Consider the following 24,733-nt stretch of genomic DNA (forward strand, 5'->3'; position numbering starts at 1 on the left):
CTGAGTTCAGCTGGAGCTCAGTTAGCATCGGTGCAGGTTAGCCTGAAGCTAACGTGTGAATGGAGGTTAGCAGGAGGACAGAGGCCGGGGGATGACGAGTCGAGACGTTTGTTTAAAAGGTAAATTACAAAGTTCACAGTGAACATCAGATTAATATGAAGCTTTATTTCTGCTTCTGTCGCAACGTTGTTTAGCTAGCTAGGCATAGTTAGCCGCTCGCTGTGCTAAGCTAGCCGCTAGCTGTGTTAATGTGACGTCATTAATTATATTCATTAATAATCAAACACAACAGCAGATTAATTTGTTTTAGGTTTTACAACTTGACAACATGAAATCATCTTAATTAACAAATGTAGCTTAGAGAACTGGCTCAGTACATTTTCATGTTTCTTCAGGTGATTCATTAAATAAACTTTAAACTAAATTAGTTAAATAAATGACTAACAGATGAATTCATGAATAACCTGAAGTCCAAAGCAACATGTAGTGGTTTGGTTTAATGTGTTTGTTAAGTGACCTGTATGAGTGTTTACAGTGAGAAACAGATTCATATTAATAATGAAAATAACCTCGTCACAGACTGTAAAGCTGTTATGAGAGTGAACTTTATATAAAATTCAGTTGTTCTGGTAAGATATGGTATGATAACAGTTAGAAACTATTAAATACAAATCGTACACAAACTCCAAACGCAGTTTTCTGCAGATAATTCTCTTGATTAAATTATTGTTTTGTCTATGAACTGTCACAGCCCAGTTTGTGTCTTCAGAAATGTTTTAATCATGAAAGGTGGAGGGGCGGGGGGGGGTTGAGGTTGAGTGATGTCGTGACTGAACCTCCCTCTGCTGCAGTGAACCTGAACGTTCCCCTCTGGAAATCATCACCCGTCACATTTCTCCATTGATCCTCTTCTCCACCATCGCTCCTCTTGACAGGAGTGAGTCCAGAGCTGCAGTTCTGCTCGAAGGCCAAAGTGGCCGTGGCGGTGGCAATAATAAAGAGCAGGCCTGCGGGCATGAGCGGCCGCGAGCACGCCGAGGCTCTGGGCTGCAGGCTGAGGAGCCGGGACCACAGCTGGAGGGAGGAGGCCCAGGAGCTGCAGCAGGAGGTGCTGAGGCTGCGCCAGGAGCTGCTGATCACCAGGGGGACGTCGGTAGCACGGAACGCCACGGACACGGCAGGTAGGCGCCCTGCACGTACACAGCTGGTCACTGGGAACAAGAGTATCAGACATTTACCATGAAAACACTGCGTCTGAGGGACTTGAGATAAATGTTGCATTTATTTTCTGGTTCGTGTTTTTCAATCCTTGGAAAGTTGAGGTTTCAGATGAATCCACTAAGTGTCCTGAAGACACAGGAGGAGCCAGAGAGAAGTGAACTCATGTCAGAACTTTTCCTTTATAAAGACAGAAGCTGTTCTCAGACATGACCTGGACATTTTCTGTGAAGTTTGTGTTTCACATGTGAAGCAGCAGGAGATTGTTCGGCTCCGACCCGTTCACAACAACTGGCTCATGTGTTCTCCAGAGTTCAGAGGAGGTCTGAAGCAGCTACACAGACTCGTTGCTGAAGCCTTCAGTGAGAGGAGAAGACATCTCAAGGACAGACGACGTCTGACACGAGTCCTCAGGGGACAGTCTGTCCTGAACGCTGCTAATGATCAGGCTCATAATGCTCATGAATGTTGATTTGTCAGGTTTCAAGCTGAATGTGCTCCTCGCTCCTCTGACAAGGAGGAAGTCTCTGTTTCTTCTCACCAGATTGATGAGGACTAGAGGAAAGAGTTTCCAGCGGCTATTACAAAATTCAATCATCTGAATTTCTGGCTGACAGAAATTCAGATGATTGAAACCCTAACCCTAAAATATATAAAATAAGTCTTTTGATATATAACAAGTTTATTTGGGTCTTTAAGAGAAATGTTTTGGTAGCATGAGTGAACAAAGCAAATTACTGGTGTCCTGTTGATACAACAGTTAATAAAGTCATTGATATTTTTCAGTTTCCATCAGTAGGACCTTGAAAATGTTGTTTACCTTGAGTTCTGTTTGTGTTAAAATGTCCAATAAGGACTCAAATGCAACTTGGTGAACTCTGCAGGAACCCAGTTTATCGGTCATTACGCTCTCAGCAGAGGATGAGTCATTTTGAATCCACGCTCCGTATAATAACACTCACACTGGTGTAAATATTGTTTCCTTTATGTCGGCAGTTGTTCCAAGTTAAACACTTGTGCTTCTAAATCTAAAAGCTCAAGGCTGACGGGAGACAGTTCAGCTCATCTTTAATTTCAAGCTGGGATTTCTGAGAAACATCAACACCACATCAACAAAACTTCTTTTCCTCAGCAGCGACAAAATGTCTGAGTATAACTTTTAGATGAAGTGTTGGTCCTCGAGTTTGGATGTTTATATTTTTGTGTGAAAAGAAAAGTCTATTTGAGTTTCAAACCCTGAGACGCACGTCTGTCAGTTCCCAGGTTAAAAGCAGCTCCTCTCTGATCACAGGGATTATTCTGAAAGTCACTGTAATTATGTGATTTAATAGTTCTGATATAATTATGGCTTTTAATTGGCATGACTCTAATTGTGTGTCTTCTGTTGTATTTTCAGTCTTTTCAGTTTCTTAATGAGCTTTGTCTTCTCATAGATTAAAAATGGAAATAGACTGGAAGCCAGTGCAGAAGTGATGAAATGGCCCTAACACTCGTTATATGCTGCCTGTGCATTGTCAGTAAAATGTTAAATCTATATAATTTGTATCATCTTAAAAAAGTGTCAGGTATTTGATCTTTTGTGAAATATAAACAATACACATATGGATGAAGCCTTGGATCAGACACAGATTCAATCTGAGCATCCACAGATTTGAGTAATTCACTTTACATTGCTGTAGCTGCAGTGGATGTGGAGCAGGCTTCTCCTCGTTCTGCTGAATCCAGAAGTGAAGTGTAATAATCATGAAGTTGTGTTTGCTCGACTCCTCCAGGTCACGATGCTGCAGACGAAGCTACTTCACAGGATCTGTTTGGTCCTTCACAGCCGCAGCCTGACTGTGACTCTGAGACTCCTGAACTCTTTCAGGAAGACCTCCAGCCCGCCGCTTCCCCCCCGCTGCCGCCAGCAGCCTCCAGTCTCCATGAAAGAGCCATGCACCCCCACGTGCACTTCCTCCAGTCGCTGTGCGCCCTGCACCGAGTAGCAGGAGACCAGAGAGGCCTGGAGGCTCTGTGGTTCAGCCCTGGTGGAGGTGCAGGGTCCGTGTTGGCGGACTCTGTGTGCCAGCTCCTGCACTCGGTGACGGTGGCGTGCAGGGATCCCCCCCCGCTGGGTCCCTGTGACCTGGTCCTGCAGGCCTGCCAGGTGGCGGCCCGGGCCATGGACCTGTTCTGCTCCCAGAGGCTGCCGTCTGCAGAGTTCATGAGTCGTGTGGAGGCTTCGCTGACGGACATGACGGCGATGCTGCTGCACAACCAGTCCTGCAGGGTGAGTCACAGGACCCATAAAGACGCCATGTTTGCCTGCGCACAATAATTCCTAATTAATTAGAACACGGTGGCCGCACACCATGAGCTGGGGAATTAACCACAGTTAAACTGGTCCAGTGAATGTGTCAATGGGATAATGAAGTAACCTAGAACATGTGCACTTCGTTAAACACAAGTGTGGATTAGGAAATTAGTGGTAATAACCCTGACTCAGTTGTTCCCATGACAAGAGGATGAATTGTGTATGATTTTATATTTTATATAATCAGTGATGGCAAAGAAAGTTTGCTTTTGTTTGACATATATGACGTAATCTCCATTTTTCTCAACACAATAACTTGTGATTATGAGACATGTATAATTCATGTCCTCTGCCCAGTAGCTGTACAGTTCAGTGCACATCCAGCAGCAGCTCTTTGACTTGGTGACACTTTCTGATGTCTCAGAGAATAATTCATGGATCTTGGTACAAAGCAAAGTGACAGATTTGGAGGATTGAGTTGATGGTGGAGGAATGAGCTCCACTGAGGTCTGCTCTAGTTGAGACAGACCCAGCAGCCTCTGTAGTGGATCATCTGAATCCTTCCTAACCCTCCTAATGACTCTGCCAAGGTCCTTATTACGATAAAGTAAAGTATCCTCGATTATTGGCTTTAACCTTCACCAAAGCTCCACAAACCGAAGAGTTGCCTCCGCCGTCCATCATGAAGTCCCTCGCGGCCCAGACATGTTACTGTCATGACAGCGGCTGGCAGCTGGGAAATGGAGATGAAAGTGAGTCTGAGCTGAAGAGGATGAAGCTCCAGAGCGGTCGCTGGACACGCTGCCAAATGGGAAAAGCTCCAACACAGTGAAAGTGAGTTCTGGACGTGGCGACAGAAGACATGGGACCAGACTGGTTTGTCCTTCCTGCCTGTTCCATGTTTCCTCCTCCTCCGGTCACAGCGACATACACGTCTGTGTGGATGGTAAAAACTTTATGAGCGTGTGAAGCTTTTAGAAACCTCTACACGGAACCGACGGAGCAGAACACTAACTTAGAGACGTGCACGTTGTTCTGGTTCATGATGAAGCTGCTGTTCTGAGAAATGATCAGACCTACTTGTTTGTATAACGAAAGCAAACAACTAGGAGGACTTCTCTGACTCTGCCCAGACCAGTCCTGAGGGCACCATGAGTCTAGTGGCAGAAACTTGGACTATGGGCAGAGAAGGTCTCTGGTTCGTCTCTGGTTCGACTCCACGGAGAAACAACAAAAGACAAACCTGGATTGATCTGTCCAAAAATCCAAGAGTCTCCCTACCCTGTCTAGTGCCCCTGAGCAAGGCACCTCACTCCCCCAACATCTGCTCCCGAGCGCCGTACATGGTCGCTGACTGCTCTGTGTGTCCTGCAACAGATGGGTCAAAAGCAGAGGTTACATTTCCCTACCTGCATGAGTGTGTCTTTGCATGTCTGTGCATGTGTTTGGGACGAATAAATGGATCTTAATCTGATTTTAATCTTAATCCAGCTGCTTCTCATTCGATTGACTTGTACAGTGTGAGCTGGAATTTTCAAACGTTTCTAAGAGAGGCCCAGTGTTTGTTCAGCTGAAGGCAGCAGGAAGGTATCAATCGATGGTGTTTACGTCCTGTGTCGGGGCCCCTGCCTCCTGCTCTCCGGGGCCTCTGCAGCAGCCTGGTGGTGATGCTGATGGAGACTGAGCAGCTCCGTCCTCCCAGTGAGTCCAGAGACACTAAGGGACGTAATGAATGAACTGTGTGCAGCCGCTGATCCAGAGCAAACACTGAGTGAAAGAGGAGTCAGCACCTACAGGGTTCATGGACGACGGCTCTGGAACAAACCAAGACTCCCGTGAGACTTTCCACTGAAGTAATGCAGACGCTCTTCTAGAGGGATTTGTGTTTGTGGAGAGATTATATCGTCTAAAAGTAAAAGTCGCCTCTTTGATAGTATTACTGTGTGATATCCCCAATCTGCGACGCTCATTGCATGTGTGATTAATGTTTCTGATGTGCTCTTTTGATGCTCTCTCCTAAAGCTCGCCTCATCCTTTGGTTTTATTTAATTTTCTCCCAGAGTGAGCACTGACAGGGCCTCAGTGAAGGGGAGTGGACTTGTTACTCTGAGTCAAATGTGGGCTCATGCAGCCAGAGAAAGCTTTTAAAATGTGATCATTCGGCTGTGGGTGATGCACGTGTCGCAACTCCATCTCAAACACGCAGCACCTCGTGGCCACATCGCTCTCCGGTGGATAGAGGTCTCCGTGCCGGGAGAAATTGGTTTCTGTGCCTCTTGTGTTATGGATGAACCGTCGTACGGCGGGCGACCTGCAATTCTTTAAGGCAGCTTCAGAAAAACGCTTTATCACATAGACTCTGTGGAGCTGGCAGTGAAAACCTGATGATATCACTTTTCTGTTTGACATTATTTAACCATTCTTTATAAACAACAAAAAATATATACGCATCGTACAACCAAATGGAGTTAGAGGAACTGCACACAGCTAATGCTCGTGGAGGTTTCCAGACGAAGCCTCTTCCCCTTCAGCTGACACCTCAGCTGCTTCAGGGCTCGATGGTGAAATCTAAACTCTGCAGGTTCTCAGAGATCACACTTCAAACCCTTTCAGTGGGTGAGCTTCACATATCACAGGCAAATGTTTGTTTTCAGAGATCTGCACCTGTTTCCGATGTTTGAGCCTGTGATCAAACCTCTAAACTGTCCCTAGCATCCATGGAGGTCCGTGTGTGAGTGACCTCTACACACTCGTCCACACACATGGAAGCTGGGACTTTGACCTCTGAGCTTTGAGTGTTCCACCACACTAAGCATTTTCTACATGCAGTTATCAACCTCCTCATAATATGTAAATCAGCTGTCTCCTCCTCTGTGAGGGCGCAGCAGAGGACTTTGAGGATGGCGTTAATGAACTCTTTATGTGTCTGACGCCCGGTGAACACTCCATCACCGCCCGTCAAGCTGATTGTTTGAGACCGTGCAGACATTGACGGGGAGGTCAGAGAGGACGGGGGGGTAATTAGAATACTGAAAAGACTTGTGACAAGATGAAGAGTCAGCTGCTATTGATGGGAAACCCCCTGGTCGGTTGTTCAGATGTTTTTCCAGCCGTTCCTGTTTCAGAGACGCATCCCTTCACTCAAACAATGAGACCTTGTGGAACTGAGTGTGTTCCATCTTGAGTAATATGGCGAGCAGCTGCAATTTACCAGCGGCAGCCTCAGCCTTCAGAGCGGCTCTTGTTCCTGCCTCATTTTCTCTCACACACCTGGTGATGTCACAGGACGAAGCAGAAAGGACGAGCAGCTCAGACACTGAAATTGAGGATCTTGAATCCCAAGAGGCGTCATTCAAATGTCACTTTCCCACAGTGTTCAGCTTCAAGACGTATTCCGTGTGATATCCTCTGGGAGGGGAGAACTCTGAGTGGCCTCATAAAGCTCCCAGCCTCCTCGTTTCACCCTGTCACACTGTCGCCCACCGGAGGAACTGTTATTACCTTCTCCTGTATTGGATCCAGTTCGTCTCATGAGCAAACAGAGCGCTCAGTCACTGCCTCTATCGCTCCATCAGACAGCGTCGGCTGGAGGTTTACAGCGTCTGCCTGTAGACACGAGGAATGGCTTCATCACATTCTTTTAAAGGATAATCCTTTGTTTTGTAGAGACCATCTGGAGCTGAACCCTCAGTGAGGAGCGGATTCACGTCATCTCATCAGACACGTTCATAGGTCACGCACAGGAGAAGTTAAGAAATAAAGTACGAGGAACAACAGTCAGGCCGGTAGTTGGACATTGTTTTGGTTATTGAGCACATTGAATTCTTAAAAAACTATAAAATACAGTCTCAGCTTTGCTTTGAGTAGTTTACATGAAAAACAACTGTGTGGGAGATGAAGCCCTTCAAACACAGAGCAGCCAAAGTGTTAAGTGTGAAGTGACAAATCATTAACATCAAACTCTTTCTTCTATATAGTTAAATTACATTTATTTTAAAGTTCACTGCAGGTCTGAAAACAGCCGAGTAGCAAAGCTCAGTTCAGAGACGTCATCATTTCTTATTCCTCTGTTTCTGTTTCCAAGCAAACAGGTGAAACAGGTTAAATGGAGTGAGAGAGAAATCATCATCACTCAAACGCAATCCGCTCCATGAAACTCAATAACAATCTCCTCTCCTCAATTGTTTCAAATTATGAACTAATATCTTGATGGGATAATCGTTTCAGACCATTTCCCAGCGTGGCCCCGTGTCATCCAGCTCTCGGGCTAATCAGCAGCGGCGGCGACACGGAGCAAATTGAATTTCAGGCGGTTTTATATTTTAGTTTTTTCTCTCTTCTCCCTCCGTCTGAAGAAAGCAGCCACAACACGTCTGTTTGAACTCCGCTTCCCACAGTACGTGCAGGGTGACGGGTTCAACTCCCCCACACCGAGCTGGAAGGGACAGTGGGTATTATGATGCCCTTGAGCCAAACATTTATCCATCCCCAGCTGCTGCTGTGGAGCTGCCCACTGGCACAGCAGCAGAGGACGGGATGGGTTGGGCGGCTCCCAGTTAAACTTATGAGAAAAGGAGTGAATGTGATTTAGGCTGTGGCTGCATGTGAGCAATATTCATGCTCCAATAATGAACACATATTCAATTTCTTTATATGTTGAATTCAAATGTCTCAAATGCAACTTGCAGACAGACATGATGTGTGTGTTGTTGACATCAGAGGAGACATGTGAGTTTTCAACCAACCACCACGTGTGTTCTTTTGATCCGTGTCACTCGACCAATCAGGAGAGAGGTGATGTGGTCACATGGTGTGGATACCTAAAGTGCATGGATCTTGTTTTTCTAACCTCAGCTCCTGGCGGCTGAGAGGCTGATGGAGTGCCTGGTCGCTCTGGGGAGCAGCAACATGTCAAGGTCCTTCGTCATCCGTCACCTCCTCTCTCAGATCAGCGCTGTGGCCGATCAGCTCTGGCACATCCTCCAGGTAATCACCCCCCCCCCCATCCTTCTTCTTCTTTTTAGCCTCTGTCAACATTGATCCTTCTCTGTCTCTCTTTCCCTCGGCCGCCTCCCCATGAGCCTCAGTTTAATTAAATGACATCACAGTGTACACATCATATAAACATCAAACCCCACAGAGCTCACGACTCAGCAGCACCCCCCCCCCCCCCTCCCACTTGTATATTTCACTCGGAGCCTCAGCCTCTGTGCGAGGCTTCAGCTGCAGACGGTTCGTGCTATCGACTCGTTGCCACAGTCACTTCGGAACCACCACGATCAATACTGCGTCCCACCAGCTTCCTGTCGGCCATCTATTGAAACGTGTCTCTGTGGACGCCTCCCGCCACCTGAGTCACGGGCCAGAAGAGAGCTGCAGTCGGCCGGCCGGCTCCCCCTGAAAGGCAGAGCTGAGTGTCGAGCCTCTGGGGGCCCTTGGAAATGGAAATATGAAATAAGGGAAAGGATACAGATGATTTCCCCCCCACTCAGCAGGGTCGCTCATGGTCACTCGTTCCTGTTTTACTCTTGGAGAGAGGGAGCCGCTCCACTCAGGCGAAGCTAGAAAGAGAAGTTTATCAACACTGCACTTTCTGAGAGCAAAGTTAGAGAAAGAAAGAGATGAACCCACTTTTCACTGGAGACGTATCGACGTTGTCTCCAGCCAAGCTGCGGTAATGTGTATTTGAAGTGTCAGTGCTCCTGAATCTGTCACCTGCAAGTGGAGCTCCGTCGTTTTCCTCTGTGCACTCGGGGAAACCTGCAATCGCAAACTGACACTAGAATATCCCTCCTCCTCAAAGCCCCAGTCTCCTTCCCTTCATCAAGCTGCCCCAGATCACAGAGACTCATGGATATCAGTCCTCTTCATAGGTCAGATTTTCATCACAAGTTATCCTCTGAGAAATCTGTGAGAACGTCTCGATGCTTTACGACTAAATTAGCAGGTTTCTTTCACTTTTTTTATTCCAGTAAAGCGACTTCTTCCCAAAAGCCAGAAGAGGAACTTGTCTTTCTGTCTCTGTCGTGTTGGACATCGTGAACTGACTGGAAACTGAGGCTCTCTCATCCTGCTGCCCCCGATCAGACCTTCACCCGGGTCTGTGTTTCCATCCCTCTCCTTCAGAGCCGGAGCTGATTGAAACCCCTGATTACTTCTGATTAGGAGTGAAAGGTCGTTTGTGGGTTTCTGACCAGAAAGAGACACAGACATAAAACCCTCGATCCTTTGTTCAGATCCATAGAAAAAGTTCTTTCTTCACCTTCTCTCTTCTTCAGGAGGTCATTTAAAATATATTCTGCTGTGGAAAGATCAGTGTCTCTGCGTCGGTTCATTACAGGAACATGTCAGTTGGGTTAGTATTCTGTTCCTGAGTCGCAGCAGCAGCATTTAAAGGTGTCGGGTCGTCCGTCACTGTAGAGAACAGCTGACAGGCGGCCACCGGTCTGCAGCTGGTGGTTCGGAGAGCAGGTCGTCCCCATCTGTCCGATGACGCCTCGCTGACTCAGGCCTTTGTGTTCCAGAGGTTGAAAGGACGAGCGGTGAAGGCTGAAGGGCTCGGCCTCGTGCTCGCACAGCATCCTCTTAATTTCCTCGTTATCATTCACATCAGAGTGGCAGCGGAGACCTCAGCAGCTCCACTGGGCGTCAGTCTGGAAACAGGCAGCAAGACGAGCAGCTGACAGAGAAACGGCCGTGAGCAGGAGCTCCCTCACCTCATGAGGTCGGACGTGGAGTCAGGCAGGAGTACATGCACATGTACATGATCTGCACTCAAAAGAAGGAGTGTGTGTGTGTGTGTGTGTGTGTGTGTGTGTGTGTGTGTGTGTGTGTGTGTGTGTGTGTGTGTGTGTGTGTGTGTGTGTGTGTGTGTGTGTGTGTGTGTGTGTGTGTGTGTGTGTGTGTGTGTGTGTGTGTGTGTGTGTGTGTGTGTGAATGTGTGTGTGTGTGTGTTGAATACCCATGATACCACACGACCAGTCACGACTCACTTGAAGATTCTGGTGTGTTATACCAGCAGAGGCTAATGTTTCCTGCCGCCTCGAACAGGCTTCATGTTGTGGCTTCATGTTGTGGCTTCATGTTGTGGCTTCATGTTGTGATGTTGTGGTTTGTGGCCTTGACGTGGTCCATGTTTATTTACAGCCTCTGATTGGAAATCAAAGCTGAAACTCTGTGCATGTCTCCAGCGGCGACTCAGAGGAGCTGGCCTCACTGTTTTCAAGGGTAGTGTACATCCTGAGCGATGCTGCAGCCGCTGTCCTTGGAGCAGCGCAGCATACAGATCAGCTGTTCCATCAGAGCACTGTGTTGTTGTGTTGTTGTGTCAGAGGGCGTGACAGGCAGTGGCACAACCCAAACAACCACAGACCCTCAGGACAAAGCCACCATGAAGTCCAGTAACAGCACTATCCAGAGGGCGTGAAGCGATTACCATGCAGCCTCGCTTGTCACTGTCCCAGCGTCTGTGTTTTATGCAAACTGCGGGAGGTCTGTGTCTGGCTGTGTCTTTCTTTAACCTCTCTACTGGAAGGTGAGAGAAATCACAGGAATCGCTTCATCACTTTGCCTTTGACGACCTAAGCTCGGCTCAAAGCTGCAGATTCTCAGTGTTTGTGTTTTTTACGATGCCTCACATTGGAAGGAGCGTTCCTGAGCAGCTGGAGCTAATTCACAGATTTACTCTTACTCAGCTCACAGGTCTATTTTTAACTCTACAGAGGGAGAACTGTGAAGAATTGTGGTTCAATAAAACGTTAGGAAAAGATGCTTCAAAGACCATTTCACTGCTGTTGGATCAGTTCAAGTATTGTTGTCTGTATAAATATTCAATTTAATTCACTTAATACACTATCGATCAAGAGTCAACCTTTTCACTTCTTCAATATAAATGGTCCTCTCATGCTATTTCCTGGAGAATCCTCAAAATGCTTTGATATCTCTAAATCTGGACGACCTCAGATAAAAGTTCTGTCAATAAACCATTTCTGAAATCGTGATATCATTTAATTAAGTACAAAAATCTGACATGTTTTTCTAATGATCCAAAAGATTTTTGAACTGTGAACATTCCTCTCTGCTTCTTTCATGTTACTATGTTACTTTAACTTCCTTGTACACAAATAATTCATATTTCACCATCTTATCTTGAATTCATTTAAACAGGATCATGCAAACAGCGATCTCCTGAGAGCAGCTGAGAGAAACTCCGTCTCCTCTTGTTACCACATTTAGCACCAGATGTATGATGACATCATCATGAGGCGTTAGGTTCCTGGTAAACTGAATAAATGTTTAAACTATTGTGGTTTATCATTTTAGATCCGTTTGAACAGGATCCTACAACATGTCATAAAGGAAATATTTGCCTAATTGAACCAATGAGAATCCTACATTGTGTTCTGGGACGTGTGTGTGTGGGGGGGGGGGGGGCAGATGGTCGTCCTGGTTAACACTCCACTTCAGCTGGAGTTGGTCTGAGAATCCCATGAAGCTCTCGTGTTATTGTCTCATTAGGAAGCTCTGATGAGTTTCCCAGCCAGCCAGGGTCTGGGATGATTGCCCTTAATGATATTAAGTTTGGCTTGGGGATATTAAATCTGGCTGTGGAGGCGATGAGCTGGTTTTCAGGGATGCAGGGTTCAGCGCTGGTGGCAGAGCCAGAGGAAATGAGCCTCACAGCCGATGCCTCTTCAGACCAGTGCCAGCTCAATTTGCATTCTCAGGCTCCACAGCCCTCAGTGAACGCTCAGACTCCTCAGTCCGCCCCTCCTCATCATTACACACCAGGAGGAGGCCGCTTCCTAAATGTCTCTGAGAATTGGTCCTGGAACCAGTGAGTTTAATGGGAGTGCTCTACCGGTGTGAGTGGCAGTGGTATTTGACGGCAGGAAGTCTCCAGGCGACGTGAGACGAGCCGCTGTGCACACGAATCACACTTCCAGGGAAATGTGTTCATGTGAAGCTCATTTGTTCGTGTTCTCACATGTGTCACCATGACAGCGTCTGTCGGTCGTAAGCGGCTGTTTCCACGGAGCCGAGTCGCGGTGAGAGAAATCTAGATCCATCGGTCGGGCTGTCGCTGAACAATGGCGCTCTGTTCTGAAAGAGCCTCATCGCTCCCAGTGGAGGGGAATCAGAGGTGATGGATGCTGCAGTGAAAGACCAGGGGACGTTCTACTGAGAGAAGAAGAAACCTCTGAAGGTTCCAGGTCCTTCAATGTAAACATTTTGTCAGGCTTTTATAGAAACACCCTGTTTCCACCCTGGCTTCCCTCTGATGACTCGGCCTGCTTCCTGCAGCTGAACCCGGTGACAACATGTTCACATTCTGTCTGGAGCTGATTTCACCCTGAGACTCATTATCAGCACCTGGATGATTCAGGGATTGTTGGCAGACAACGGGTTTGTTCTCTCTGCTCCTCGTGTATCACGACCCACAATCTCCACGTCTCCGTTAACAGCTGAGTCAGCTCCACGTGCCCCCCCCCCCCCCCCCGGCGCTTCATAGGAACAAACCTATAAGACTGTCCTCATCAATTGTTTCCCTGTGAAGGCCTGTTATTGGTTTTCCGTTCCCCCTGAGGGACACAGCTGAGGTGCTGAGGACAGAACGAAGCTGACTAGCTGAGATTCACATGGATCGTTGTGTGAACGTTGTCGTGCACTGCTGCCCCGACACAACTTACAAATCACAGCTGGAAACAGCACAGTTCTGCTATTGTAGGAGCATAACACATTCATCTTACAGTGTTCTGCACTATTTTACACAGAATGTATTCTCGTCTGGCTCCAAAGTTGATCACATTCAAAACCTCTCGATGGTTCTGATGACGTCGGATCACAACCGGTCAGGGAGCAACACAAATCCTCAGTGTAGATTGGACAGTACAAACTAAAGCTGCAGACTTCATGAATGTTTCCTGAATCTGTTGATGTCAACTCGCTCTGGAGGCTGTTGTGTTGTTGTGACGGTTTAATTCACCACAGCTTGCTTTTCTCTTATTTTGGCAAATTTAATATCGGCGGGGGAACCTGCCCAAGGACTAAAGCCTGTAAATCTAGTTCTATCTATATCTGGTACAATAAATCCAAGGTGCACAGTCTCTGGCTATCAACTCTCTGGATCTCTGTGCATCACACAAGAGCCCTTTCTTATCAGCTTCACACTTGGGTTGCGTATTGTTGTGTTCGGCGTCATGATGGCTTATCAGCTGTCAATCATGACGTTTCACCAAGTTTTTATATCATCATCAACACTTGAACAAGCATCAGAGTCATAAGATCGGCCTAAATCAACAGACGCCATCTTTGAAAGGCATTTATTTAACTTGTACCTCTAGAAAGTGATGATCACAGCACTTATGAGCTGCCCTGCCTCCAGCCACTAGGGGGCGATCAAGGTGCTTCGGTCTCTGGAGCCGTCACGATGTCCATCTTCATTTACAGTCTAAACCTTTTGCCTGACACTTGTTCTGGAGCGATGTTTTATTTACGGTGCCTGTATAGTCGATTGAGCAGAACCATATCTAACGTTAGTTTCTATCTTTCATCATTTCCCTTGATATGACGGCCTGAGCTCATACTCGCAGATCCAGGTGCCCTTTAAAGTAATGACTGTAGATCCATGTCCTCTGTTATTATCTCTGCACTTTTTCAGGCATGTTGTTTTTCCCCACATCTTTTGTGTGGCGTATGTGCTGATGGCTTAATGAATTATCATTCCTTCGCCTGTGGTCTCCGTCTCTACCCGTCATCGTCCTCCCACACTGAAACAATCCCCTGCTCCTCTTAACGTGGGCCTCACATGCTTCCTGTGGTGAACAGATGCACTGATGAATTGAACGGCACTGAGCTGCAGAGCAGAAATTGGCAAAAGTGTATGTTTGATGATCATCATGAGGTTTGTTTCTCCAGCTGTGGGAACAAACTTGTTGTTCCTCCTGCTCTTCACTCGGCATTTCCCCTGGACAGAAGCATTATTTAACGTCACCTACTATCACTGTAATCGTACACCACATAAATGTGAGCTGTAACATTCTCAGGCAGCTTGAGCAATGGCTACCAGCAGCTCACAGACCTAAAATGCCAAAGCCATTATGGCTGAGTAACAACCTGATTGACCTACAAATCTGTTGAGAACGAAGCTAAATCCTCCGGAGCACACTCTGCTTTCTCAGATGTATGAGCAGACAGGCTAAGATTTAATTAAGACAATATTTAGACCAATCTGCATCATCGCCAAGTGCGTTTTGAAGAGCAGCAATTTGGCTCAGATGAAAATTAATTTAGGCAGAACTGCCAAAACCATCCCGCTGTTGCATCCAAACTTTCGCAGAGATGGGAAGCGTGTGCCAGTTTATTCCCCAAGTCCACGGATGTGTCTGACTTTCCTCACTTTAAATACACCATGGTGTCGGCAGGGGGAATTCAAATCTACAATGTGTTCGCTCTTCTTCTTCTGGCAACAAGATCAATACGGCTCCAGAACCAGTTAATTACTCACTTACTCCATCAAATACTGTTCAACTGCAGCAACTTAGCTCCGTCGCTTAAGAATAATTACTCATATGTTAGTAGAGTAAGCTTGAATGTTGCTGTTAAAAATCGATACTATATATTTCAGATTAAAACTCCTCAAGCAATTCTGTGCAACATCAATTTCTTAACAGGCTTTTTTTTTGTGCACTTTCACGGGTCGGCTGGCGCCGCGGAACAACCCGCTGGACAACAGACGTCCTCTCTGTGAGGTGACATGTTCTTGGCGTGGTGGCCCCCCCCCCCCCGATGCTGCATGTGACACACATTTGAAGAACGATCAGATTAAGGGCAGAAGCAGAAAAAAGACGGACAATTAGCCGAGGATCAAAGTCGTCCTCCAGCCTCGAACCGCAGGAGTCTCATTAGCGTCCTCACCGGGAAGGAGAGCGAGGCCCGGCCGATCAAAGTGACTTGATAAAGAGAAACCTGAACCCCTCTGTGGAGTCGCTGACAAGCTGACACGATTCACCTCCTCTATTAAAGCACAAACACGCCACAGACACACACGCTACTGTAGGTGTTCAACATCCTCTATAATTTAATATCTGAATAAATCTGAATTCCCTGTGAAGAGGCTTCTGTTCTGAAGGACTTCAGAGCTGTAGGTGCAGAGTTAATGGAGCCTTTTGATCTGACTTCATGTTCTTTTCTATAGCGACTTGTGCTATTAAATCATTTTATATTTGATTTAATATCGAGCAAAAAGGTGGAACAGTGTTTTGTTAAAACACTTTGAACTCTGCTGTAGAAATGTTCCTCCAGTGATGGTATTTATTATGACTATGACTTCATCATTATAAAATCTGTACAGCCTCAGCTAAAAGGTTCTGTACGTAAATAAACCATAAGAAACAGTCACAGTTCTCAAATTGTTATAAATTTATAAATTCCACAATCTGACATAAAACATATTGATCCAAAACTTGTCTGTGGAAAATAGAATCTGATCCAGGAACCTTCAGCTGATGGTAGGTGAGCCCGAGTGACGAAGAAGAGTCACAGTCCTTCGTCTTCTCCATCGAGTTTCTCCAGGTGGATGAACACAGGGAATATTGGCTTCTTGTCTTCAGGGAATCTCTGCTGTCAAATCAGCCGTCTCCAGCCGACTGACGTGACAGAAGCTGCTTTCTGCAGCTGTCACTGCCTCAGGAGACCATTCAACAAAACAACACCCGCCCCACCTGCTGGACTCGTCCTGGGTCACTGATTGAGAGATAAACCACAGGAAACAAGGTGGACACGGGACTCTCCTCCTTTGTGTGCGTGGAACCGACCGACCTGTCCCTCCGCCTCCCGGCCGGCCACATGTCGAGGTATGAACTCAGAGAACGCAGATGACTCGGGATCGATTGTCTGCCAGTTGTCGGAGAACAGCCTTGAAAGATGTGTTCGGGGAGGGAAAAATAAAACACTGCAACAGGACACGTCTACTAGACAAAAAATCAATCCCTGGGAGTTGCTGTGCAGCGCGGGGCTGATGTGAGGAGGGTGTGTGGTCTCACGATGAAGGAGTCGTTACAGATCAACTCACCATCCCCGTCATGAGGCTGCTGGACGCATCAGGCCTGTGTGAGGCACAGAGCGGAAACCTGCTCCTCACCAGAGCTGAGCTGATATTCAAGTTTCATATTCGACCCCAAATACAACAAGCCTCAAAACAACCTGATCCCAGAAAGTGAACCAATCCTCCTGTGTGCTGAACTCTAAGCTGCAGACGATTGGATTGTGACGTTTATATCTCCCACTTCTTCTGTAAGATATTTAACCTCAAAGGTCTGGACCACCAGTCATTGTAACACAACATCTGTGAAGCACACACACACAGGTTTTAGGCTTTATCATTCAAATAAATCCCTGTTTTCTTTAGTGATAGAACCAGAAGTAAATCCAGAGAAAGCATTAGAGCATTAGAGCGGCATGGAGCTCCACAGCTGGCTCTAAATGAAACCGTAGAATCCCTTGTTGACTGAAAGATTGTTACATCTCCCAGTTGTGGGCTGTGGTACAGTGGGTCTGTGGTACAGTGGGTCTGTGTGGTACAGTGGGAAGTGCAGTCTCTAACGTGGCCCTGTGGTGGAGAGCCGCCTGCAGGACGTCACTCTCTGGGTTTTCTTTCCTCTGCTGCGACAAATCAGCTTCTGTCCTCGATCAGTAAATTACTGCTCTTCACACTGAGAGCTTCATTATCTCTGTCAGGTTCTGTCCCTCTACGTCCACTGACTCACACTGTGTCGCTCTGTCTGTTGCTCCTCTCTTCTATCACTCTGTCAGTTGCTCCTCTCTTCTATCACTCTGTCAGTTGCTCCTCTCTTCTATCACTCTGTCAGTTGCTCCTCTCTTCTATCACTCTGTCTGTTGCTCCTCTCTTCTATCACTCTGTCTGTTGCTCCTCTCTTTTCTATCACTCTGTCAGTTGCTCCTCTTTTCTTTCTCTCTGTGTTGCTCCTCTCTTCTATCACTCTGTCTGTTGCTCCTCTTTTCTTTCTCTCTGTGTTGCTCCTCTCTTCTATCACTCTGTGTTGCTCCTCTCTTTTTTTTCCTCTGTCTGTTGTTCCTCTCTTTTCTATCACTGTCAGTTGCTCCTAAAATAAGACACCCTGCTCTGGGAAATACTGTTGGACTTTGTTATTATAATTTAGAAATATATTCTATAATTTTTCTACTGGTTAATATATAACTTGGAAATGAATCTGCAGAACAACTGATAACACATTTCAATCATATGTAATTGCTCATGGTCTCTTTGTATTCAGTGTTTCTGTCAGTCTGTTGTTTCTCCCTGATCCGTCTTCATCCTGGTTTCTCTTCCATGTGAGGAACTGATCTGGTGTCAGCGTGGACGCTCTGCTGCCGTGGCCTCGTCTGCTGCTCTGTCGGTAACGAGCTGCAGGTCTTATCAAATGGACAATTAAATCCCATTGAGGGCGCAGCTCTATAATCTGAGGGCGGCTGATGCTATCTGGGTCACGGTGCCTCCGGCTCCTCGCTGCATACAGATCCACGAGGTTTCATTTCTCCACAATTGAGTTTCTCGCCCGACTTGGTGAAAAATGCCTTTTACATTTCCAAATCCCATCAGCGCTAATTACCAGGGTTTCTGTGGAAGGATCAGAAGAGTTCAGCTGCTTCTTTTTTCTGCATCAACCCAGAGATGATGAGGTTAAGTGACGATGTATTGATTGTGTCACATGTTCGATCTCTGTCATTTCAACATTATTTAGCCTGATGTTCATTTATTGTCTTTATTGAGTCATAAGCGTTTGAGGTCAGTAACTGCTCGTGACATCACGGCTTCACGGATGAACTGTCTCGTTGGATTGGTTGGATTAGTTTGATTTGTGGAGAGTGGTGGAAAGTGAAATACGTGTTTTACAGAATAATGCTGTAAAGTAGTTGATGCTCCATTTGGCAGAATGTGAAAATCATTTTCTATTGTAAAACAATGTTTGGAAGAAAGCACAGAAATATCCCAGTTAATTTCTGGAGGGCTTCTCGTGGTCTTTAATGATCAGGGTGGGCACAGCTCCAGTTGAGCTCCGGTTCAACCTCCTGCAGATATTCAAAGACTCTTCACAGTCTCCTGGTGCCGAGCTTCAAAGCCACAACTCATCACGTTTACCTGGATATCGATTATGAAATGACCTTCAGCTCGACCTCCGCCTCATCGCAGCCTCCTCCCTCAGCTGAGGTCGCTCTGCGGGATCACAGCTGTTAAAGATCAAACTGAAGATGAAGTCACTTTGTGATTTGACCCGGACGTGGAAGTCTGTCCGGTCTGTGGTGTGGAGGGAGGAGGAAGTTGGTCTGGATCAATAACAGGCTGCGGCCCCCCCGATCCCCGAGGTCTCCAACCAGCCAGCAGACGAGTCAATCAGCGAGTCCGGTTGGTTCCATCCCCTCACTCAGAGCAGCAGCTCGTTGGTTCACGTGCAGACTCGCTTCATCTCACTGAGGTTATCATCCAGTCGGACCTGCTCCCTGGTCTTTGATTGACACCTTGGTAGCTGACGCCTTTTACATTGCACATATGAACATGCATGTTTTTGTCAGATGAACAGGAAGTGGAGATGATGTGAAAGGTCAGGGAACAAAGTGAGAGACACATGTAAGAAAAGAGGGCAGATGGAATAATACCATGATCTTAATATAACAGACACTGCAGACGCTCCTTTATTGAAAGTCATAAACTAAAACTACTAATGTGAAGGAAACTGTCAAATCCAGTGAGAGTTGTTAAGAAACCTGAAACATTACAAACCTAAACTTTATTTCAATGAGTCATAGTTATAGTGGACGGATGAACACAGCTTCACCAGCTGCTGGATGCTTTATATTTCTATTACCTTTCTCATTTACTTGTTTTTGAGAGAAAAACTCGGGATATGATATATTTGAATTTTGAAATTAATTAAAAACAGAGCTTTGCATTAATAATCAATTTACTAGCCTCTAAAGCTGGTCAATCTAAAAACAGTCAATCTGAGGAGGGCTGTTTTAAATGATCCTTGTGGTAATATATATCATATTTTCTGATCCATCAATCTGACTCCCTGTTTTATTTAAGTCCTGAAGAGCCAACCTCCAAAACCACCTGGCAAAGAGAAAGAGAGAAACTTGACTAAAAATCACATTTCTATAAAATGTGCAACAGTATTAATTTTGTAATCATCTTCAACACATCTAATCCTGGTTTCCTGTTTCTGTAGACAATGACTCTGTTCTTTTGGCGTCGTGTTCTCATGAAATGACCTCGAGGTTTGAAGAAGAAGCTTCTGGCCTCGGGGGGGATTTCCTCAGGACAAAGAAAAGAGACAGAGCTGTGATCAGTCGATTGTTTGTCACATCTCTTCTCAGAGTCTGCTCCTGCTCTTACTTGATGAATTCATCAGACTGCTTTGTGTTTGTTCCTACATGACAAGAACATTGATTTAAAATGATATAGAACAGGAACAGAAATGAAGTAAGAAGATGTTATAGGATACTTCTTGTCAGCGCCACACTTGATCCCCTTTTGGAGCAATCTTAAACTGTCTATTATCAAAATATTGTGTATGTTCAGTATGTGGCTTCCTTTTGATAAGAAATACATTTTTTAAAGCAACACTATGAAACGTCTTCACCTGAAAGCAGCAGCTGGATGAAGTGAGTCTGATGTGTGAGTGTGAACAAGAGAAAGTTTCCTCCTTCTCTCCCTGAGCGTCTGTGACTCTGCTGAGTGGGTTCCATCTCCTGAGAGAACAACTGACTGAGAGTCACAGACACAACCAGCTGCAGACTGAAGAGTGAAGCTGAACTTAGATCAGTTACAAACACTCTGAAGTTATAAACAACCAGAGTTTATCTCCAACATTCAGCAGGAAACTGTTAAAACATGAAGAATTCTTTTGAGAGTTTATTGGATTTGTTACAGCTGCAGCGCTTCAGGTCCGGGAAGCAGAGGATCATGGGTAATATAGGTTGATTCTGTCCCAGAGCTTTTTAGTCTCTTGTGTGTGTCGAGGCCGGTGTTGGTAGAGCTGTCCTGAGGCGTCTCTGTTGTTGGACATGTCTTTGCGTGATGTGAAGCAGTTTGTGTTAGATTTCCTTTCTGTCTCCTCCATGTTCTTCACGGACGCTCCGTCACATTTTCAGTCCCTCTATCGATTTTTCTTGCCCATCGATTCACGGCTCATGGCTTCATAAATTCTTTGGCCATGTTAGCACCTGACAGTTTGGAGATTGAAGTCGAGCATCTGGGGCTGCCTCCCCCCCCCAGTGCAGCTGTGATTAGGGAGGTGAGCACTGGAGGCAGATGGATGTGTAGAGACAACACAACAGCAGATATCACACTGCAGCTTCCTGCTTCACTGCACCACGTCTTTATAGAAGAAGCCAAATGAACAATGGAGAGTCTGTTTCCAGATGCACTTGAACCAGAGCACAGATCTTCATTCACTTCTCTTCTGACCTTCATAAGGATTTGTGAAGAAGATTTTAGTTTTTTGAGAATCTTTGTGTTGATGAGTGCGACTTGTATGAAGTTGTGAGACGGTGTGATGGGCATTTTTGATATTTCCTTACATTTATGAAGTTAACATAGTTAAATTGTTGAAAGAACATTTAATGAAGACATGAAGAATCAACAGTCGTCATCATAAGTGTCACATCACTCAGGTCATTGGTGTTGGCAGCAAAGACAGAAGGAGATGTGTTTTTTCATTGGTTCAAATCTCATTGCGGTCGAACCTCACAAGCTGTAAACCAGAGACTGTTTGTTTTCTGCTTCAGTTGTTTTTCTGGTGTAAAAACAACACAATCAGCATATTAATTAAAGCCCACGCCTGGAAATAGGAGGCAATGTTTTTTCAGTGCGGATGAAATCATGTTTGAAATAAATCACAACATTCTTGGCAAACCAAATCCTTCATTAAATCATTTTAATTTCCACTCCTGCGCCCTGGTTTCATGTTTTGAAAGGATTCACCGAACAATATGTGAAAGTCAGACGATGCCAAGAAATCCTCCCGTCTGCCTCCGTGATGGAGCTCAGAGGATCCTCGTGATGATGATGAGCAGCTCCACCTTCGTCACGCTTCTCACCAGGAAATATGTTCTTTCCATCGCTTCAACAGTGGACGCAGCAAACTGTGTAAATATCTGAGGCCTGAGGCGTCTTCTAATGGCAGCGCTTCAACACACGTACACATGTAGCTGCTCAGGAACCTGTTCTCACACTGGGACCATGGGAGCTTTGATTCACTCTCATAGAAGTCCGAGCATATCTGAAAACTCGGCAGGAACAATACGCCCAAACAGAATCTCAAATGACGCTGGAACCTTCAGCTTTGAGTCAAGTGCGACATGTGACACTTTGTGCAAAGAGCAAACACAACGTTAATGTTAACCTGTGCGTTCAATCTTTAACTGTCCTCAGCAGGAGTCTCTTAAATACTTCAACTGGTGAGGAGAGTTTCCAGGCAGGCGGAGTCAAATGTGTGAAATATAAAGACAAAGGTGTGTGTGTGTGTGTGTGTCTGTGTGTGTTGTAAGGGGTTAATGGGTGTTGTCACAGTCTGTCTGCTCTCTAAAGGTTTTTGCCTGGAGGAACATTTGACATCTATATGGTGGCGCTCACACACACACACACACACACACGCACACACACACAGGCACACTCATCTATTTTAGCCTGAAGTAATCTACTAGCTTTTATTTGAATAATTAAAATGTGGTTTTAATTATTGTGTTGTAGTGTTTGAACTTGACTCGGTGTGTGGTGGAGAAGCTGCTGCTGTGGACTTGCATCATGTTGCAGCATCGTGCATCAGTCCTCATCTCTGAGAGGGAGCTGTCATCATGGGTTTCTTACCCACGTCTCCCTGGGGTCACAGCCCTCCCCTGCTACCTGTTGGATCAGCAGGCGCATCACACTCACCTGATGCTGAGGGACTGGATCACACCTTGTTGGGTTCAGAGCTTCAGACTCGTCAGTTCAGTGTGAACCTGAACATCAGGTGTGAACGGTCCCTCAGACCAGAAGAGCAGTTCTGGGTCTGGAGCAAACTGAACCCGGTTCTGTTGTTTTGCAGTGAAATCATTTTGTTGGAGAGTTTTTATGAAAAGTGCGTCAGAGGTCAAACGGATGCAATGTGTTGTGTAACCGGATGAATCTGATCTCAGTCCAGTTAGACCACATGGTGAGGAAGCAGCCTCGGCTGTGGGGCTCCTCTCCACTGTCCTTCCAGTCCACCTCAGGTTCCTGTGTTTCGTCTTGAAGGTGATCATCAGTGTTCAAGTCGCCCTGATGTTGACTTTGCTCTCCACAGGGCGAGGACAGCTCCAGGCTGGACCAGTTTCCTGTGGACCGGTACCACAACTCCTGCCACCTGTTCTGGATCCTGGAGCAGCTCCTGCAGAACTCCAGGGTACCGTGCAGGGTGGAGCTGGGCTCGGAGCAGACGGGCTTCCTCCGTCACCTGGAGCAGCATCTCTTTCTGTTGTCAGATGAGTTTCCCTTATTCTCCATCTACATGTGGAGGATAGGAAGTCTGCTCACGTCCTCAGGCAGATAAGACCCCCCCCCCCCCATCAGGCCAGCCACATCCAAAGGCCTGGTTTCCACTCACCTACACGAAGCAGGTGGGTTGAAACCAGACTGATCCTCCAATCAGAGCCCTGCAATGTGCTGAGGGGGACTAGGAAGGAATATCGACAAGGAATCGTAACCTTCAATTCTTATCAGAGGAAACATGTGATTATATAAATCCAACAAAAATACCTTATCCTCTCGGTCGATGTTTTATCAATGCCTGGAATTTCTTATTTGGTCAAATGTGAATTAATCCACCGCTGAAGAAAGTCACCGACAACAAGACTCAAGGACGTTTGGTTCTGAGATTCAGAGACGAACAGGAAGTGAAGAGTTTGAGAGATGAACTGACTCCTCGCTGGTTTGGGTCTTTGTTGACGATGGAAACATTTTAAAACAACATTTCAAATCTGTCACTTCAGAAAGTAAAGCCTGGGATTATTCAGTTCAATAACAGTCACAATCTGATAACATGTTTAAACTCTTCAAACCAAGTGGAGAGTCTGAAGGGATTCGAACTCACGGAGTCTCACCTCGTGCTGACGTGTAACGTTCTTCAGATCTGTTTCTGTATTTAAGTTTCACAAACCTCATTAAAAAACTTTAAGTAGCAGAAGTTGGTCATTAAAAAGAGATTCAAGACGTAGTTCAGCAGAAAAGTGTTGTTGTGTACAAAACAATAAACTCTGACATGTGACTGTTATTGTTTATTTACTTTCATAACAGAATCAAAAACATCTGTAGTTGAGTTTTGACTAAATTTTACCGAGATGGAGTTTTAACATTTCAATCAAGTCGTCTCTGGGCCTGGGACAGAGAAGGAGGGCTGGGGGGGGGGGGGGGGGGGGCTTTAATGGGTTCTCTCTGCATCTGGTTGGTGAAGATCTGAGCTCGTCGGTCCTTCATCGTTCCCGTGAGTCTGTTCATCACTCGGTTCTCCAGAGGAGAGGTTCTCCAGAGGGGAGGTTCTCCCGATGAGAGGTTCTCCAGAGGAGAGGTTCTCCAGAGGGGAGGTTCTCCCTCGGCAGCCATGTTCTTCTCCCCGCTGCTCAGTCAGAGTCTGTAGTGATGGCCGAGGCCTGAGGGCAGAGAAACAAGTTCCCTGGTACGTGGTGAATTTCCCCGGCTCACGAGTCCCGGCCGAGCCGATAGCCATCGCTCCTGTTGTGTCTGCTGTGGGTCGGTGCCCCCCCCCCCCCCCCCCCCCCCACTGTCTGTGATCTCCTCATCTTTCATATCCTGTCGGGAGCAGAGCGAGGATAGGCGGTGCTTTAAAAAATCAAAATGGACTGCTGGTACGTGCTCTGATGGTTAATGTGTCTCTGTGGAGAAGTGAATCTGTCTCGTCATGCGTGAGATTGACAGCCCCCCCCCCCCCCCCCCCCCGAGAGTCTCACTTTGTTCATGAGCTGTTTCATCAGTGGGGGGGGATTCACTTGAGAGTCATTTCTGGATAATGACAGATAATGCATGACAACAGGAAAAGGTTTGTTGATGCTTACTAAGCTCAAATCATATTTACATTTTTACGTGGTGGTTTCATTTCCATTGGCAGTGAACCAGTCATCACATCTGTAAGGAATCCAACCTGCTGTGCACTTATCAGTGACACT

General features: G+C 46.2%; 1 protein-coding gene across 3 annotated transcripts; it reads left to right on the forward strand.

Moving 5' to 3' along the window:
• mei4 (meiosis-specific, MEI4 homolog (S. cerevisiae)) lies at positions 1-23,805 on the forward strand. 3 transcript variants are annotated; one of them, XM_062410991.1, is made up of 5 exons: positions 1-119; positions 936-1,181; positions 2,991-3,487; positions 8,366-8,497; positions 22,858-23,805. In XM_062410991.1, the coding sequence occupies exons 1-5, from the start codon at positions 92-94 to the stop codon at positions 23,101-23,103; spliced, it is 1,149 nt and encodes a 382-aa protein (XP_062266975.1). In that variant the 5' UTR covers positions 1-91; the 3' UTR covers positions 23,104-23,805. The 3 variants fall into 3 exon arrangements, with proteins under 3 accessions (XP_062266975.1, XP_062266977.1, XP_062266976.1); XM_062410993.1 differs by lacking the exon at positions 22,858-23,805 and adding an exon at positions 9,484-9,741; XM_062410992.1 differs by lacking the exon at positions 8,366-8,497.
• Positions 23,806-24,733: the final 928 nt, after the last annotated feature.

This window comes from Platichthys flesus, chromosome 18 (genome assembly GCF_949316205.1).
Source record: "Platichthys flesus chromosome 18, fPlaFle2.1, whole genome shotgun sequence".
NCBI classification, from domain to species: Eukaryota; Metazoa; Chordata; class Actinopteri; order Pleuronectiformes; family Pleuronectidae; genus Platichthys; species Platichthys flesus.